The 17,483-nt window shown below is 53.0% G+C and overlaps 1 protein-coding gene across 1 annotated transcript in view; it reads right to left on the reverse strand.

The window, feature by feature from the left end:
- The window catches only part of LOC132825932 (laminin subunit gamma-3-like), a 112,370-nt gene extending 103,721 nt beyond the window's left edge, over positions 1-8,649 (reverse strand). Inside the window, exon 1 of the mRNA XM_060841582.1 lies at positions 8,245-8,649. Coding sequence (XP_060697565.1) covers positions 8,245-8,605 — 361 coding nt within the window. The 5' untranslated portion in view covers positions 8,606-8,649. The remainder of the gene's footprint in view (positions 1-8,244) is intronic.
- Positions 8,650-17,483: the final 8,834 nt, after the last annotated feature.

Raw genomic sequence — 17,483 nt, forward strand, 5'->3', positions numbered from 1 at the left:
CCTGTTCCTTTTCTCAAGGGGTGGTAAATGGGATCCGTGTCAATGTGTTTGTTAATAAAGTTCCGGTTGGAATGCCATGCTTCTAGGAATTCTCGTGCATGTCTTTGTTTGGCTTGTCCTAGGATGGATGTATTGTCCCAGTCGAAGTGGTGTCCTTCCTCATCCGTATGTGAGGATATTAGTGAGAGAGGGTCATGTCATTTTGTGGCTAGTTGGTGTTCATGTATGAATGTTGCATGTGTGCATACATGAACACCAACTAGCCATCAAAAGACATGACCCTCTCTCACTAGTATCCTTACATATGGATGAGGAAGGACAGCACTTCGACTGGGAACACATCCATCCTAGGACAAGCCAAACAAAGACATGCACGAGAATTCCTAGAAGCATGACATTCCAACCGGAACTCTATTAACAAACATCGAGCTAGACCCCATCTACCAGCCCCCTGAGAAAAAGAACAGGAAATGACATCACCACAGGAAATGACTTCACCACAGGAAATGGCTTCACCAACCAAAGGAAACCTAAACACATAAACAGAAAGTGGGTCATGCCACCTGCGCTTCATCCAGAGGCTCATTGAAGACGTTACCCAGTATGGTGACGAAACGTCTGAAAATGAACCTTCCAGCTCAGCGAGCAAACTTACATCCAGAACTTCAACCTGAGCTACAAATCTTCTCAAAACTTGTGAATGGTATGATCTATCTGTCCTGCACGCAAAGAAAACTTTCACTGTACCTCAGTACAAGTGACTATAATAAATCAAATCCAACATTACTGCTTCACTGGGAGGCATGTTTGGGACCTTGGAGAGTGGGGGGGGGGGGGGGCAGTGTGGGAAGAGGTAAAATTGTAAATATTACATCCCCTGAATTTGCTTAGAGTGGTGATTTGAGAAGGGAGGTGACTGAGAAGGGACCAACGTGATTGGTGGGAGATGGGGGGGTGGTGGAGGGAGGCGATTGGTGGGGGACGAGAGGGGACAAGGTGATTGGTGAGGGACGGGAGGGGACGAAGCGATTGGTGAGGGATGGGAGGGGACAAGGTGATTGGTGAGGGACGGGATGGGACGAAGCGATTGGTGAGGGACGGGAGGGGACAAGGTGATTGGTGGGGGATGGGAGGGGACAAGGTGATTGGTGGGGGACGGGAGGGGACAAGGCGATTGGTGGGGGATGGGAGGGGTCGAAGCGATTGGTGGGGGATGGGATGTGGAAAGAGGTGATTGGTGGGGGACAGAAGGGGACAAGGTGATTGGTGGGGACAGGAGGGGACGAGGCGATTGGTGGGGGGTGGGAGGGAATGAGATGATTGGTGAAGGACGGGAGGTGGAAAGAGGCGATTGGTGGGGGATGGGAGGGAATGAGGTGATTGGTGGGGGATGGGAGGGAAAGAGGCGATTGGTGGGGGATGGGAGGGAACGAGGTGATTGGTGGGGGATGGGAGGGAACGAGGTGATTGGTGGGGGATGGGAGGGGATGAGGTGATTGGTGGGGGATGGGAGGGAACGAGGTGATTGGTGGGGGATGGGAGGGAACGAGGTGATTGGTGGGGGATGGGAGGGAACGAGGTGATTGGTGGGGAGCACTGGTGGTGGCAGAAATCCCAGACAATGATTTAACGAAACAGAAGAGAGGGGGCAGCAGGGACAGGGAGGAACTCCCTTTGTGATTCGGTGGGGGGTGGGGGTTTTGGGAAATGTGACAAACCCAGGCCTTGTCCAACCGAGTGGGACAGGGGTTGCAAATCCTTGTTTCGGGCTAAAAAAGACCTCTTATAATTGCTGGTGGGGAAGATTACATCACCAACATGGACACAACGGAGAGAGAGAGAGGAAGATGGAATCAACAACGACAGGGAGTCAAGAGGGATGTCATCAAGGTAACGGTGGGAGTCAACGCTTCGAATGAATATCAGTTATTTGTCTATCCTCGGGATTGCAGACCGAGAATTTGAAAAAGGGAAGGATGAGTTGGAGATAGAACAATGCAACTCAGAGAAAGGTGGATATCGGAGGCAAAATGGAAGGGCGAGAGAAGGCGACACCATCAGAAAGATAGGCAGGGACCTGAGGCAACTCACCGTGAGTCATTTGAAATTCTACAGTGGGTCATTTACCTGAGAGATAAGGTAGATTCCATCCAATAACAACAGCACTGGCAACATCAGGCGTGGGATTTGAACCCAGCACCTTCCAGCTCCGCAGCTGCCCCACTGAACTACAGACCCCTCCGCCTAAACCACAACAAAATGCTGGCTCATTCACTTGAGGTAAAAGTAATAACGCAGGGCCTCCAAGACGGATTCAATTATCATACACACACACACAAACAAGCAGCATTCAGACAGCTGAGGAAGTTTGTCTGTCTCCCATTGACAATCTAAACAAGACATTCGGTCAGAGGAGCAAACCCTGGTCCATTTCCTCAGCTGGGCTTCAAGCCAACCGACTATCTGTACTTCTGAAGGAAAACAAGCCAAGTTACACGCAGTCAAGTCCCAACCACATCAGATACAGCAGCAGAACTTAGGCCACTCGGCCCATCGATTCTGCTCCAGCATTCGATAATTCCTGATTCGTTTCCCAATCCTAATCCTGCCTTCTTCCCATAACCCTTACTCATCAAGAACTTGTCTATCTCTGTCTTAAATACACAGCCGCCACTGCCCTCTGCAGCAATGGGTTCCATCCATCCCCCACCCTCTGGCTGAAGAAATTCTTCCTTATCTCAGTTTGAAAGGGTTGTCCCTTTGCTCCGGGGATGTGCCCTTGGGTCCTAGTGTCTCGGACTAGTGCCATGTCTACTCCATCCAGGCCCCTCAGTATTCTGTACGTTTCAATCAGATCCCCTCCCCCCTCATCCTTCTAAACTCCATTGAGTACAGACCCAGAGTCCTCAACCACTCTTCACATGACAAGCCCTTCACCCCCAGACCCATTGATAAATTACATGACGGTCAGTTTTCAGTTCAGTGGCTGATCAGGAAAATAGCAAACCTGACTTGCTCATGAGCCTCACTGTCGCTGTGGGTAATATCTTCACGCTGACTGGAAACCCGGGAATGTCAATTGGATTCACTCAGGAACCGACACAGAGAATATTCACTGCTGTTTGATCAAACACTTCCCATTCAAACAGAACAGCTATATACCAGGAGAGGGGAGAGGGAGGGGAGAGGGATGGGGGAGGGAGAGGGGAGCAGGTGGAGGTGGAGAAAGAGTGGGGAGAGGAGAGAGGGCGAGGGGGTGGAGAGAGGGAGAGAGAGAGAGGAGAAAAGGGAGCGAGGGGAGAGGACAGAGAGAGGGTAGGGGACCGGGGAGGGAGAGAGCAAGAGGAGTGGGAGTGAGAGAGGGAGGAGGAGGGATGCAGGGAGGGGGAGAGAGAGGGCACGTTATCTCCAAGTAGCCAATAACTGAGCAAGGTAGGGTGGGGTGGGGAGGGGTGACACATGGGGGAACCTGAAGATGAGTCCAAGGCAAGAAAGCATGGGGGTAGCTAATTCACTGAAGAAGGGTCAAACTTGCATTACTATAGCACCACTGCCCTTACAAGTCATCAAGTGCGGTCATCAAGTGCTGGACAACCAATGAGGATCTCAAGATGATCCGGTATTTTCTGAGTTTGGGAAAAGTGCTATTGAAATGCTGGTTAAAATTAAATTAACCTTCGTAAAATCTGGGTCTTCAGGCTATCTGAACCACTTTACAGTCAAACAATATGGAGTGAATTTCATTTAAAACAGGATCTCCAACAGTGTGGTGCTCCCTCAGCGCAGGGCTACATTGTCGGAGGGTCAGTGCTGAGGGAGTGAGCACTGTCAGAGGGTCAGTGCTGAGGGAGTGCCACACTGTCAGAGGGTCAGTTCTAAGGGAGTGGACACTGTCGGAGGGTCAGTGCTGAGGGAGCGCCGCACTATTGGAGGGTCAGTGCTGAGCGAATACCGCACTGTCGGAGGGTCAGTGCTGAGGGAGCGCCGCACTGTCACAGGGTCAGTGCTGAGGGAGTGCCGCACTGTCGGAGGGTCAGTGCTGAGGGAGTGCCGCACTGTCGGAGGGTCAGCGCTGAGGGAGTGCTGAGGATGACACTGAAAATCTCCAAAGAGGAGCCTCTGAGAACCAGGTGCTGACTGCAGATATTCTCAGAACACAAGCCATGGGCAATTAAGGATGGCCATGAAATAATGGCCTCACCAGTGATGCCCAGCTCCCATGAAAGATACACCCATACCCTGACTGCCCAGCACCTGGTGGCAACTTGGCCCTGGAGCTCAGTGAGCCAGTTGCCTGTACCCTGGCATTAACCAAGTGACTGCTGGATGCAAGCTCATTGGCTTGGACTGCCAGGATTTTATTTGCATACCCTTCTGTGATAGGCCACACTATATAAAGCCCCGCCTTGATTGAGTGAAGGGTTTTGAGTATTCCGCGTGGATCCTAGTGCCTGCCATTTGGTGTCTAACGCTGATTAACTTCTCTCTTGAGTCTGAAGATTGTCACCAATTGATTCTTTAAAAATAACCACCTAATCAAGTAATGTTCCTGTTATCATGTCTTGTGTTCTCTTTCCTCCCCCATCCCACTTATTGTCCATTCAAGTCTGGCAGTTAGATTTGACTCCCTACAGTGTGCAATAGGCCCTTAGCCCCAGCAAGTCTGAAGAGTAACCCACCCAGACCCATTTCCCTCTGACTAATGAACCGAACACTATGGACAATTTCCCACAGCCAATCCGCCTTAACCTGCACATCTTTAGAATGTGGGAGGATGGAGGGGGTTGTTAGGGCCGACTGCCTGCCCCTCTCCCGCGATTACGTTTGGGCCCGGGTGTCCTTGGAGAAGGAGCACGCGGCGTCCACCAACACCCTGGAGTTGTTCAGGGAGAGGTGGGCGCCGCAGGGAGTGGAGTGCATCATTTCCCCCTCCAACGCTATTTTGATTTAGTCCTTGCCCTCCCCTTCACTGTTTTGATCACACAGCATTGCCCTTCGATGTGAAGGGCACTGCTTGTCACAGGCCACTTGGATGTTTCCTATCTTCCTGGTGGTGGAAATTAAAGATTTGTGCACTTTGTGTCTCTCACTGTGTCTCACACCTGCACACACACACCATGGGTGCTGGGGAAAATAAGCACTACCGCAGTTAGGCGATAGTGTGGGGAAAAAAAAAAAAAAAAAAAAGAATGTGGGAGGAAACCGGAGCACCCAGAGGAAACCCACGCAGACACGGGGAGAATGTTCGAACTCCACACAGACAGTCGCCTGAGGCGGGAACTAAACCCGGGTCTCTGGTGCTGTGAGGCAACAGTGCTAACCACTATGCCGCCCACGTTGCTCTCTCTCTCTCCCTCTCTCCATGCACGGTGCCTGACATGCTGGCGGTAATCTCCAGCATTTGTTGCATTCAGTAATGTTCCCAGGGATTACTTCATTTAAAATTTTGACGTTAACTTTTTTAGATTTGACTTTGGAGGCAGGGGTCTGGTTGGAATCAACTTCCAGAAAGTACAGGGACATGGAGCAGCTAACAAACAGGGGCTCTCTCACCAACACAAATCCAGTCTAACAACAACAGAAAACAAACAGCAATTCACCCCTCTCCACACCAACAGAGCAGCCAAACTGATCAGAGGGAAATCTGCTCCAACTCCCGGGGTCCTGGGAAGGGCTAAGGGGGTGTGAAAGGAGATCTCCATCTCCCTGATAATAGACAACAGACAATAGGTGCAGGAGTAGGCCATTCTGCCCTTCGAGCCTGCACCACCATTCAATATGATCATGGCTGATCATCCTTAATCAGTATCCTGTTCCTGCCTTATCTCCATAACCCTTGATTCCACTATTCTTGAGAGCTCTATCCAACTCTTTCTTAAATGGATCTAGAGACTGGGCCTCCACTGCCCTCTGGGGCAGAGCATTCCACACAGCCACCACTCTCTGGGTGAAGAAGTTTATCCTCATCTCTGTCCTAAATGGTCTACCCCCGTATTTTTAAGCTGTGTCCTCTAGTTCGGCACTCACCCATCAGCGGAAATATGTTTCCTGCCTCCAGAGTGTCCAATCCTTTAATAATCTTATATGTCTCAATCAGATCCCCTCTCAGTCTCCTAAACTCAAGGGTATACAAGCCCAGTCGCTCCAGTCTTTCAGTGTAAGGTAATCCCGCCATTCCAGGAATTGACCTCGTGAACCTACGCTGCACTCCCTCAATAGCCAGAATGTCTTTCCTCAAATTTGGAGACCAGAACTGCACACAATACTCCAGGTGTGGTCTCACCAGGGCCCTGTACAGCTGCAGAAGCACCTCTTTGCTTCTATACTCAATCCCTCTTGTTATGAAGGCCAGCATGCTATTAGCCTTCTTCACTACCTGCTGTACCTGCATGCTTGCCTTCATTGACTGGTGTACAAGAACACCCAGATCTCTCTGTACTGCCCCTTTACCTAAATTAATTCCATTGAGGTAGTAATCTGCCTTCCTGTTCTTGCCACCAAAGAGGATAATCATACGTTTATCCACATTAAACTGCATCTGCCATGCATCTGACCACTCACCTAACCTGTCCAGGTCACCCTGTAATCTCCTAACATCCTCATCACATTTCACCCTGCCACCCAGCTTTGTATCATCAGCAAATTTGCTAATGTTATTGCTGATACCATCATCTATATCATTAACATATATTGTAAAAAGCTGCGGTCCCAGTACTGATCCCTGCGGTACCCCACTGGTCACTGCCTGCCATTCCGAAATGGAGCCGTTTATCACTACTCTTTGTTTCCTGTCAGCCAACCAACTTTCAATCCAAGTTAGTACTTTGCCCCCAATACCATGCGCCCTAATTTTGCTCACTAACCTCCTCTGTGGGACTTTATCAAAAGCTTTCTTAAAGTCAGGTACACTACATCTACTGGATCTCCCTTGTCCATCCCGATCCCACCAGAGCTTATGTCTAAGAAGGTGCAGGAATCCCAGTCCTTGCTGTAAATTGGAATACTCTCTCAGTAATAAGTTTCACAAATGGATCGCAGCGAGATGCCCAGGGTTATAACAAAGTACTCAAATCACTTCCAAACTTTGCAATATACCCAAGAATTGTAGCAAGTGAGCTGGGTTTATTATTAATTTTACAAAGCACCCAGCCACCAGCAAGTTTCACAAGGGACTGCCGATTGTCACAAACCGCTCACTCGATGTAAAGTTTGCAAATTTACCCAGAGTTTAATAACTGACTTCCCCACAGAAACTCTTAACGATAAATACAACAACAAAACCAGAAGTTGCTGGAAAAGCTCAGCAGGTCTGTCAGCATCTGTGGAGAGAAATCGGAGTTAACATTTTAGGCTGAGTGACCCTTCCTCAGAAATTTCAGAAAGAGAAACGAACCCATCTGGTCATTAAACATTAACTCAGCTTCTCTCCCTTCGCAGTCAGACCTGCTGAGTTTCTCGGACAGTCGCTCTTTAACCAGCCTGTTGCACAGAGGTAGCTGCCAGAGGAAGTGGTGGAGGCTGGTACCATTACAACATTTAAGAGGCATTTGGATGGGTATATGAATAGGAAGGGTTTGGAGGGATATGGGCCGGGTGCTGGCAGGTGGGACTGGATTGGGTTGGGATATCTGGTCAGCATGGACGGGTTGGACCGAAGGGTCTGTTTCCGTGCTGTACATCTCTATGGCTCTCTATGATTCTCTGTCGTAACACCCCTCTGGAGCAGATAGGACCTGTACCCAGACCTCCCGGCTCAAAGCTGGGGACACTACCGCTGCATCACACCAGAATCCGTGCTTTTTTTAAATGAAACAATTATTACCCAGCACTATAACAAGTGAGGAGAAAGTGAGGTCTGGAGATCAGAGCTGAAAATGTGTTGCTGGAAAAGCGCAGCAGGTCAGGCAGCATCCAAGGAGCAGGAGATTCGACGTTTCGGGCATAAGCCCTTCATCAGGACATGAGCCATTCCTGATGAAGGGCTCATGCCTGAGGCGTCGACTCTCCTGCTCCTTGGATGCTGCCTGACCTGCTGCGCTTTTCCAGCAACACATTTTCAGCTCTGATCTCCAGCATCTGCAGTCCTCACTTTCTCCTCACTTGTTACAGAGCCAAAGCTGCAACAAATGAGTGAGTGGCTGGAGAGTTCCCTGAGAGATTGTAAGGAGTGAGGGAGGGTTGCTGAGGGGGTGGGCAGTGCAGGGAGCCCTGTGCTGTCCCTCACTCACTCACTCTCTCACTCACCCAGATGCAGGGTCAGGTTGACAGAGTTGGGGAACTGGACTCCGTGCAGCATAGACGGACTCTGCCACCAAGTGGGCTCCTCTTCACTGTGGAAGTCATTCAGGAGGCTGGCATTGTGGCTGCTGTGGGCATCACAGAGGTGGCAGGATTTGGTGACCCCCGTCACCCCGGTCTGCAGGCAGAACTCCTCCGGCCCCGGAGAGCCGCACACATGGCTGGCCAGGACCGTCCTGCCGAAAGCAGCATTGCAGAACTCCGGCATACACCTCTGCGCTGTCCCTGTGGCCGGCTCGTAGCAGGAATCCATCGCAGCCTGGGCACTGCAGGCAGACAGGAGCAGCACCACCAGGACCGGCGCCATCGCAATGCAGCGCACTCTCCCCCTTCCACGCCGCCTCCGCTTCTCTCTCCCACTGAGCACTGATGCTCCCCGGCTCCAGACCCAGCCCCGCCCCCAGCTCCAGCCCCGCCCCCAGCTCCAGCCCCCAGCCCCGCCCCCAACTCCAGCTCCCAGCCCCGCCCCCAGCTCCAGCCCCCAGCCCCCAGCCCCCAGCCCCGCCCCCAACTCCAGCTCCCAGCCCCGCCCCCAGCTCCAGCCCCCAGCCCCCAGCCCCCAGCCCCGCCCCCAGCTCCAGCCCCCAGCCCCCAGCCCCCAGCCCCGCCCCCAACTCCAGCTCCCAGCCCCGCCCCCAACTCCAGCTCCCAGCCCCGCCCCCAGTTCCAGACCCCAGCCCCGCCCCCAGTTCCAGCCCCAGCCCCACCCCCAGCACCAGCTCCAGCCCCGCCCCCAGTTCCAGCCCCCAGCCCCGCCCCCAGTTCCAGCCCCTAGCCCCGCCCCCAGTTCCAGCCCCAGCCCCGCCCCCAGCTCCACCCCCAGCCCCGCCTCCAGCTGCCAGCCCCGCCCCCAGCTCCACCCCCAGCTCCGCCCCCAGCTCCAGACCCCAGCCCCAGCCCCGCCCCCAGCTCCAGCCCCCCGCCCCCAGCTCCAGCCCCCCGCCCCCAGCTCCAGCCCCCCGCCCCCAGCTCCAGACCCCAGCTCCAGACCCCCGCCCCAGCCCCAGCCCCGCCCCCAGCTCCAGCCCCGCCCCCAGCTCCAGCCTCCCGCCCCAGCTCCAGCCCCCAGCCCCCAGCCCCGCCCCCAGCTCCAGACCCCAGCTCCGCCCCAGCTCCAGCTCCAGACCCCGCCCACAGCCCCGCCCTCAGCTCCACCCCCCAGCTCTAGCCCCAGCTCCAGCCTCGCCCCCAGCTCCACCCCCAGCCCCGCCCCCAGCCCAGCCCCCGCCCCCAGCCCCCAGCCCCGCCCCCAGCCCCGCCCCCAGCCCCAGCCGCTGTTTCCCTATCGGGGCAGTAGTGAAGGCTGAGATGTCCAGCACCCGCCCCCTGGCGGCCACCTTCCTGACAGCAGCGACCGACAACGACGGGGGTGTGTGGGATTAGATTAGATTAGATTACTTACAGTGTGGAAACAGGCCCTTCGGCCCAACAAGTCCACACCGACCCGCCGAAGCGCAACCCACCCATACCCCTACATTTACCCCTTACCTAACACTACGGGCAATTTAGCATGGCCAATTCACCTGACCCGCACATCTTTGGACTGTGGGAGGAAACCGGAGCACCCGGAGGAAACCCACGCAGACACGGGGAGAACGTGCAAACTCCACACAGTCAGTCGCCTGAGTCGGGAATTGAACCCGGGTCTACAGGCGCTGTGAGGCAGCAGTGCTAACCACTGCGCCACCGGATCTTGCTGTGTAACCGGCCGCGGCCCCTGGAGGGGCGGGACACCGGGAATTCACCGGCCGGTTCGGTGCTGGACTGGAACCGTTCAATCCCCATCCACCTCCCACCCGTCTCCCCCAACCCCCCCCACCCCCCACTTCCCCCCCCACTCCCCCCCCCCCCCCTACTCCCCCCCCCTCCCCCCGTGCAAAGGGAACCCGAACCTGGCTCTGAAACACTGGGACCCGCAAGGTCATGGACAAGGGCTGGGAATGGGATTGGAATATGGGATTGGGATAGTCTGGATTGGGGATTGGAATGGACTGGATTGGGGATTGGAATGGGCTGGATTGGGGATAGGAATGGTCTGGATTGGGGATTGGGATGGGCTGGATTGGGGATTGGAATGGGCTGGATTGAGGATTGGAATGGACTGGATTGAGGATTGGAATGGTCTGGATTGGGGATTGGAGTGGTCTGGATTGGAGATTGGAATGGACTGGATTGAGGATTAGAATGGGCTGGATTGGGGATAGGAATGGTCTGGATTGGGGATTGGAATGGGCTGGATTGAGGATTGGAATGGACTGGATTGGGGATAGGAATGGTCTGGATTGGAGATTGGAATGGACTGGATTGAGGATTAGAATGGGCTGGATTGGGGATAGGAATGGTCTGGATTGGGGATTGGAATGGGCTGGATTGAGGATTGGAATGGTCTGGATTGGGGATTGGAATGGGCTGGATTGGGGATTGGAATGGGCTGGATTGGGGATTGGGATGGGCTGGATTGGGGATTGGGATGGTCTGGATTGAGGATTGGGATGGTCTGGATTGGGGATTGGAATGGGCTGGATTGGGGATTGGAATGGGCTGGATTGGGGATTGGGATGGGCTGGATTGGGGATTGGGATGGTCTGGATTGAGGATTGGGATGGGCTGGATTGAGGATTGGAATGGTCTGGATTGAGGATTGGAATGGGCTGGATTGAGGATTGGAATGGTCTGGATTGAGGATTGGAATGGGCTGGATTGGGGATTGGAATGGTCTGGATTGAGGATTGGGATGGGCTGGATTGGGGATTGGGATGGGCTGGATTGAGGATTGGAATGGTCTGGATTGGGGATTGGAATGGTCTGGATTGAGGATTGGAATGGACTGGATTGAGGATTGGGTTGGGCTGGATTGAGGATTGGAATGGTCTGGATTGAGGATTGGAATGGTCTGGATTGGGGATTGGAATGGTCTGGATTGAGGATTGGAATGGACTGGATTGAGGATTGGAATGGACTGGATTGGGGATAGGAATGGTCTGGATTGGGGATTGGGATGGTCTGGATTGGGGATTGGGATGGGCTGGATTGGGGATTGGAATGGGCTGGATTGGGGATTGGGATGGGCTGGATTGGGATTGGGATGGGCTGGATTGAGGATTGGAATGGACTGGATTGAGGATTGGAATGGGCTGGATTGGAGATTGGAATGGGCTGGATTGGGGATTGGAATGGTCTGGATTGAGGATTGGAATGGTCTGGATTGGAGATTGGAATGGACTGGATTGGGGATTGGGATGGGCTGGATTGGGGATAGGAATGGTCTGGATTGGGGATTGGAATGGGCTGGATTGAGGATTGGAATGGACTGGATTGAGGATTAGAATGGGCTGGATTGGGGATAGGAATGGTCTGGATTGGGGATTGGAATGGGCTGGATTGAGGATTGGAATGGTCTGGATTGGGGATTGGAATGGTCTGGATTGAGGATTGGAATGGTCTGGATTGAGGATTGGAATGGGCTGGATTGAGGATTGGAATGGTCTGGATTGAGGATTGGAATGGGCTGGATTGGGGATTGGAATGGTCTGGATTGAGGATTGGGATGGGCTGGATTGGGGATTGGGATGGGCTGGATTGAGGATTGGAATGGTCTGGATTGGGGATTGGGATGGGCTGGATTGAGGATTGGAATGGGCTGGATTGGGGATTGGGATGGGCTGGATTGGGGATTGGGATGGGCTGGATTGAGGATTGGAATGGACTGGATTGAGGATTGGGATGGTCTGGATTGGAGATTGGAATGGACTGGATTGGGGATTGGGATGGGCTGGATTGGGGATTGGAATGGGCTGGATTGGGGATTGGGATGGTCTGGATTGGGGATTGGGATGGGCTGGATTGGGGATTGGAATGGTCTGGATTGGGGATTGGGATGGGCTGGATTGGGGGTTGGAATGGTCTGGATTGGGGATTGGGATGGGCTGGATTGTGTGATTTGGATGGTCTGGATTGGGGATTGGGATGGGCTGGATTGTGGGATTGGGATGGTCTGGATTGGGGATTGGAATGGACTGGATTGAGGATTGGAATGGGCTGGATTGGGGATTGGAATGGACTGGATTGAGGATTGGAATGAGCTGGATTGGGGATTGGAATGGGCTGGATTGAGGATTGGAATGGGCTGGATTGTGGGATTGGAATGGGCTGGATTGGGGATTGGGATGGGCTGGATTGGGGATTGGAATGGGCTGGATTCAGAATTGGAATGGGCTGGATTGGGGATTGGAATAGTCTGGATTGAGGATTGGAATGGGCTGGATTGAGGATTGGAATGGACTGGATTGAGGATTGGAATGGGCTGGATTGGGGATTGGAATGGGCTGGATTGTGGGATTGGAATGGGCTGGATTGAGGATTGGAATGGGCTGGATTGGGGATTGGGATGGGCTGGATTGGGGATTGGAATGGGCTGGATTGTGGGCTTGGAATAGTCTGGATTGAGGATTGGAATGGGCTGGATTTGGGGATTGGAATAGTCTGGATTGGGGATTGGAATGGGCTGGATTGAGGATTGGAATAGTCTGGATTGAGGATTGGAATGGGCTGGATTGGGGATTGGAATGGGCTGGATTGGGGATTGGGATGGGCTGGATTGAGGATTGGAATGGTCTGGATTGAGGATTGGAATGGGCTGGATTGTGGGATTGGAATGGTCTGGATTGGGGGTTGGAATGGACTGGATTGAGGATTGGAATGGGCTGGATTGGGGATTGGAATAGTCTGGATTGGGGATTGGAATGGTCTGGATTGGGGATTGGAATGGGCTGGATTGGGGATTGGAATGGGCTGGATTGAGGATTGGAATGGGCTGGATTGGGGATTGGAATGGGCTGGATTGAGGATTGGAATGGGCTGGATTGGGGATTGGAATGGGCTGGATTGTGGGATTATTAAGAGTTTGTGAGTCCATTCAGAATTCTAACAACAGTAGGGGAGAACGATTGTAGGAAATAGGAAATCTAGATATGCACGCTGGGGCTTGCAAAGAGTTGACCATATCCGGTGACATGATGCTTCAGTTATACAGGGCACTGGTGACAGCACACAGAGTCATACAGCATGGAAATGACATTGCATCATATAGACCCTTCAGCCCATCCATGCTGAACATAATCCCAAACTAAACTAGGTCCACCTACCTGCCCTTGGCCCATATTCCTCCAATTCATGTACTTATCCAAATGTCTTTAAATATTGTCATTGTACCCAGACCCACCATTTCCTCGGGAGATTCATTCCACACGTGAACCAGCCCCTTGTGTCCTTTTAAAATGTCTCTCCGCTTACCTTGAAAATATAACCCTGAGAACGAAATTCTCCACACTGGAGAAAATAAAGCCTACGTTTAACCTCATTTCTCAAATACCGTGTACTGTTCCAGTCTCCTTGTATAAGGAAGGACAGAAATCAATTGGAGTCAGTTCAGAGGAGATTTATTGGATTGAGACCTGGAATGAGTGAGCTGAGTTTTGGGGAAAGGTTAGATGGACTGGACTCGTTTCCAGTTGAGTTCAGGGAGTGAGGGGTAAGTTGATTGAAGTGTGTACGATCCTGAATGGTCTTGACAAGGTGGATGTAGAAAAGATGTTTCCTGTTGGGGATGAGACCAGAACCTTGGTGTGGGAGTGAGGGAGGGAGTGGGGGGTGGGGAAGAGGGGTATGGGGGTGGGGTGGGGGATACTGTATTTCTGCACAGAGATTAAGGGATCATTATTCTCCCTGAGGGTTACGAGAATTTGAAATTGTGTCCCAGGAGGTGATGGAGGCTGAGGAGGGGTCAGTGAATATTTATAAAACGAAGGTGGATAGATGTCTGATAGGCAGGAGGTGTTCAGATGGAGAGGCAATGTGAAATTCAAAACACAAATAGATCTTACTGAATAGCAAAACAGGTCCGAGGGGCCGAATGGTCCACTTCAGATCCTAGTTTATACACATTAAACACAGAGAGGAAAAGTACCCAGCGTGCCCCAGGTGTGGTCTCATCAATTGTCTCTCATTTTAACAAGAACTCTTCATTCCTAACTTGTGAACAGGTTTCCTTCCGGACATGAGTTAGAACACAGTGCAGGACAATATAAAGGAGCTGTTTGGAACAGCAGGAAATATTCATCTGTTGGTCTTTAAAACTACAAGTAAAAAGTGAGGTTTGCAGATGCTGGAGATCAGAGCTGAAAATGTGTTGCTGGTTAAAGCACAGCTTCATCCTGATGAAGGGCTCTGGCCCGAAACGTCGAATTTCCTGTTCCTTGGATGCTGCCTAACCTGCTGTGCTTTAACCAGCAACACATTTTCAGCTTTAAAACTACACTCCAACATGAGATCGCATTTGTAAGTAGGAGTCAAATGTTCATAAACTGGGAATGGCTGTATTCTAATTACCTGACGTTAAAGGCCCACGTGATATTTGTCTTCCTAGTTGTTTGCTGTACCTATATGTTACCTTCCTGTGCTCAATATATGAGCACACCAAGATCCCTACAAATGTCAACATTTACAAGTTCAACATTCAAAAGTTAAACATTCTGATGGGTATAATCAGGACTGGCCGCCCTATCAATTACAAGATTCCTTTCTCTATCTAGAACATTAGATCCTTGCTCAGTTAGGGCAGTGTTTGCCTTTTCCGAGTACAAGGGTTTTCTGATCAGGGAGAAGGCAGGGCCGATCAGGGATAGCGAAGGGAACTTGTGCGTGGAGTCTGCGCGGATAGGGGAAGCCCGAAATGAGTTTTTTGCTTCGGCTTTCACCAAGGAAGGGGAACTCATTGTAAATGAAAACATAGAGGGGCTGAGATACAGTCTCGACCAGATCAAGACTGATGAAGATAATGTGCTAGAAATTTTGGAAAACATGAAGATTGATAAGTCCCCAGGGCCAGACCAGATTTATCCAAGGAGCTCAGAGGGCAATGGGTGGTCAGAGGGCAATGGGAGCTCAGAGGGCAATGGGAGGTCAGAGGGCAATGGGAGTTCAGAGAGCAATGGGAGTGCAGAGGGAAGTGGGAGGTCAGAGGGCAATGGCAGCTCAGTGAGCAATGGGAGCTCAGAGGGCAATGGGAGGTCAGAGGGCACTGGGAGCTCAGAGGGCAATGGGAGGTCAGAGGGCAATGGGAGGTCAGAGGGCAATGGGACCTCAGAGAGCAATGGGAGCTCAGAGGGTAATGGGAGCTCGGAGGGCAATGGGAGGTCAGGGGCAATTGGAGCTCACAGGGCAATGGGAGTTCAGAGGGCAATGGGAGCTCAGTGAGCAATGGGAGGTCAGAGGGGAGTGGGAGGTCAGAGGGCAATGGCAGCTCAGTGAGCAATGGGAACTCAGGGCAATGGGAGGTCAGAGGGGAGTGGGAGCTCAGAGGGGAGTGGGAGCTCAGAGGGCAATGGAAGCTCAGAGGGCAATGGGAGGTCAGAGGGCAATGGGAGGTCAGAGGGGAGTGGGAGGTCAGAGGGCAATGGCAGCTCAGTGAGCAATGGGAACTCAGGGCAATGGGAGGTCAGAGGGGAGTGGGAGCTCAGAGGGGAGTGGGAGCTCAGAGGGCAATGGAAGCTCAGAGGGCAATGGGAGGTCAGAGGGCAATGGGAAGTCAGAGGGTAATAGTACCTCAGTGAGCAATGGGAGTTCAGAGGGCAATGGGAGCTCAGAGAGCAATGGTAGGTCAGAGGGCAATGGGAGGTCAGTGAGCAATGGGAGGTCAGAGGGCGATGGGAGTTCAGAGGGCAAAGGGAGCTCAGAGAGCAATAGGAGTTCAGAGGGCAATGGGAGCTCAGAGAGCAATGGGAGTTTAGTGGGCAATGGGAGCTCAGAGAGCAATGGGAGTTCAGAGGGCAATGGGAGCTCAGAGGGCAATGGGAGGTCAGAGGGCAATGGGAGGTCAGAGAGCAACGGGAGCTCAGAGGGCAATGGGAGCTCAGAGGGCAATGGGAGGTCAGAGGGCAAAGGGAGGTCAGAGGGGAATGGGAGCTCAGAGGGCAATGGGAGCTCGGAGAGCAATGGGAGCTCAGAGGGCAATGGGAGGTCAGAGGGCAATGGGGGTTCAGAGGGCAATGGGAGTTCAGAGGGGAGTGGGAGCTCAGAGGGGAGTGGGAGCTCAGAGGGCAATGGGAGGTCAGAGGGGAGTGGGAGGTCAGAGGGCAATGGGAGGTCAGAGGGGGGTGGGAGGTCAGAGGGCAATGGCAGCTCAGTGAGCAATGGCAACTCAGGGCAATGGGAGGTCAGAGGGGAGTGGGAGCTCAGAGGGGAGTGGGAGCTCAGAGGGCAATGGAAGCTCAGAGGGCAATGGGAGCTCAGAGAGCAATGGTAGGTCAGAGGGCAATGGGAGGTCAGTGAGCAATGGGAGGTCAGAGGGCGATGGGAGTTCAGAGGGCAATAGGAGTTCAGAGGGCAATGGGAGCTCAGAGGGCAATGGGAGTTTAGTGGGCAATGGGAGGTCAGAGGGCAATGGGAGGTCAGAGAGCAACGGGAGCTCAGAGAGCAATGGGAGCTCAGAGGGCAATGGGAGCTCAGAGGGCAATGGGAGGTCAGAGGGCAATGGGAGGTCAGAGAGCAACGGGAGCTCAGAGGGCAATGGGAGCTCAGAGGGCAATGGGAGGTCAGAGGGCAAAGGGAGGTCAGAGGGCAATGGGAGGTCAGAGGGCAATGGGAGCTCGGAGAGCAATGGGAGCTCAGAGGGCAATGGGAGGTCAGAGGGCAATGGGGGTTCAGAGGGCAATGGGAGTTCAGAGGGCAATGGGATGTCAGTGAACAATGGGAGCTCAGAGGGCAATGGGAAGTCAGAGGACAAAGGGAGGTCAGAGGGCAATGGGAGCTCAGAGGGCAATGGGAGCTCGGAGACCAATGGGAGCTCAGAGGGTAATGGGAGTTCAGAGGGCTTTGGGAGCTCAGAGGGGAATGGGAGCTCAGAGGGCAAAGGGAGGTCAGAGGGCAATGGGAGGTCAGAGGGCAATGGGGGTTCAGAGGGCAATGGGAGTTCAGAGGGCAATGGGAGCTCAGAGGGCTGTGGGAGGTTAGAGGGCAATGGGAGGTCAGAGGGCAATGGGATGTCAGTGAACAATGAAAGCTCAGAGGGCAATGAAAGCTCAGAGGGCAATGGGAGCTCAGAGGGGAATGGGAGCTCAGAGGGCAAAGGGAGGTCAGAGGGCAATGGGAGGTCAGAGGGCAATGGGAGCTCAGTGAGCAATGGGAGC

This window comes from Hemiscyllium ocellatum, chromosome 21 (genome assembly GCF_020745735.1).
Source record: "Hemiscyllium ocellatum isolate sHemOce1 chromosome 21, sHemOce1.pat.X.cur, whole genome shotgun sequence".
Lineage (NCBI taxonomy): Eukaryota > Metazoa > Chordata > Chondrichthyes > Orectolobiformes > Hemiscylliidae > Hemiscyllium > Hemiscyllium ocellatum.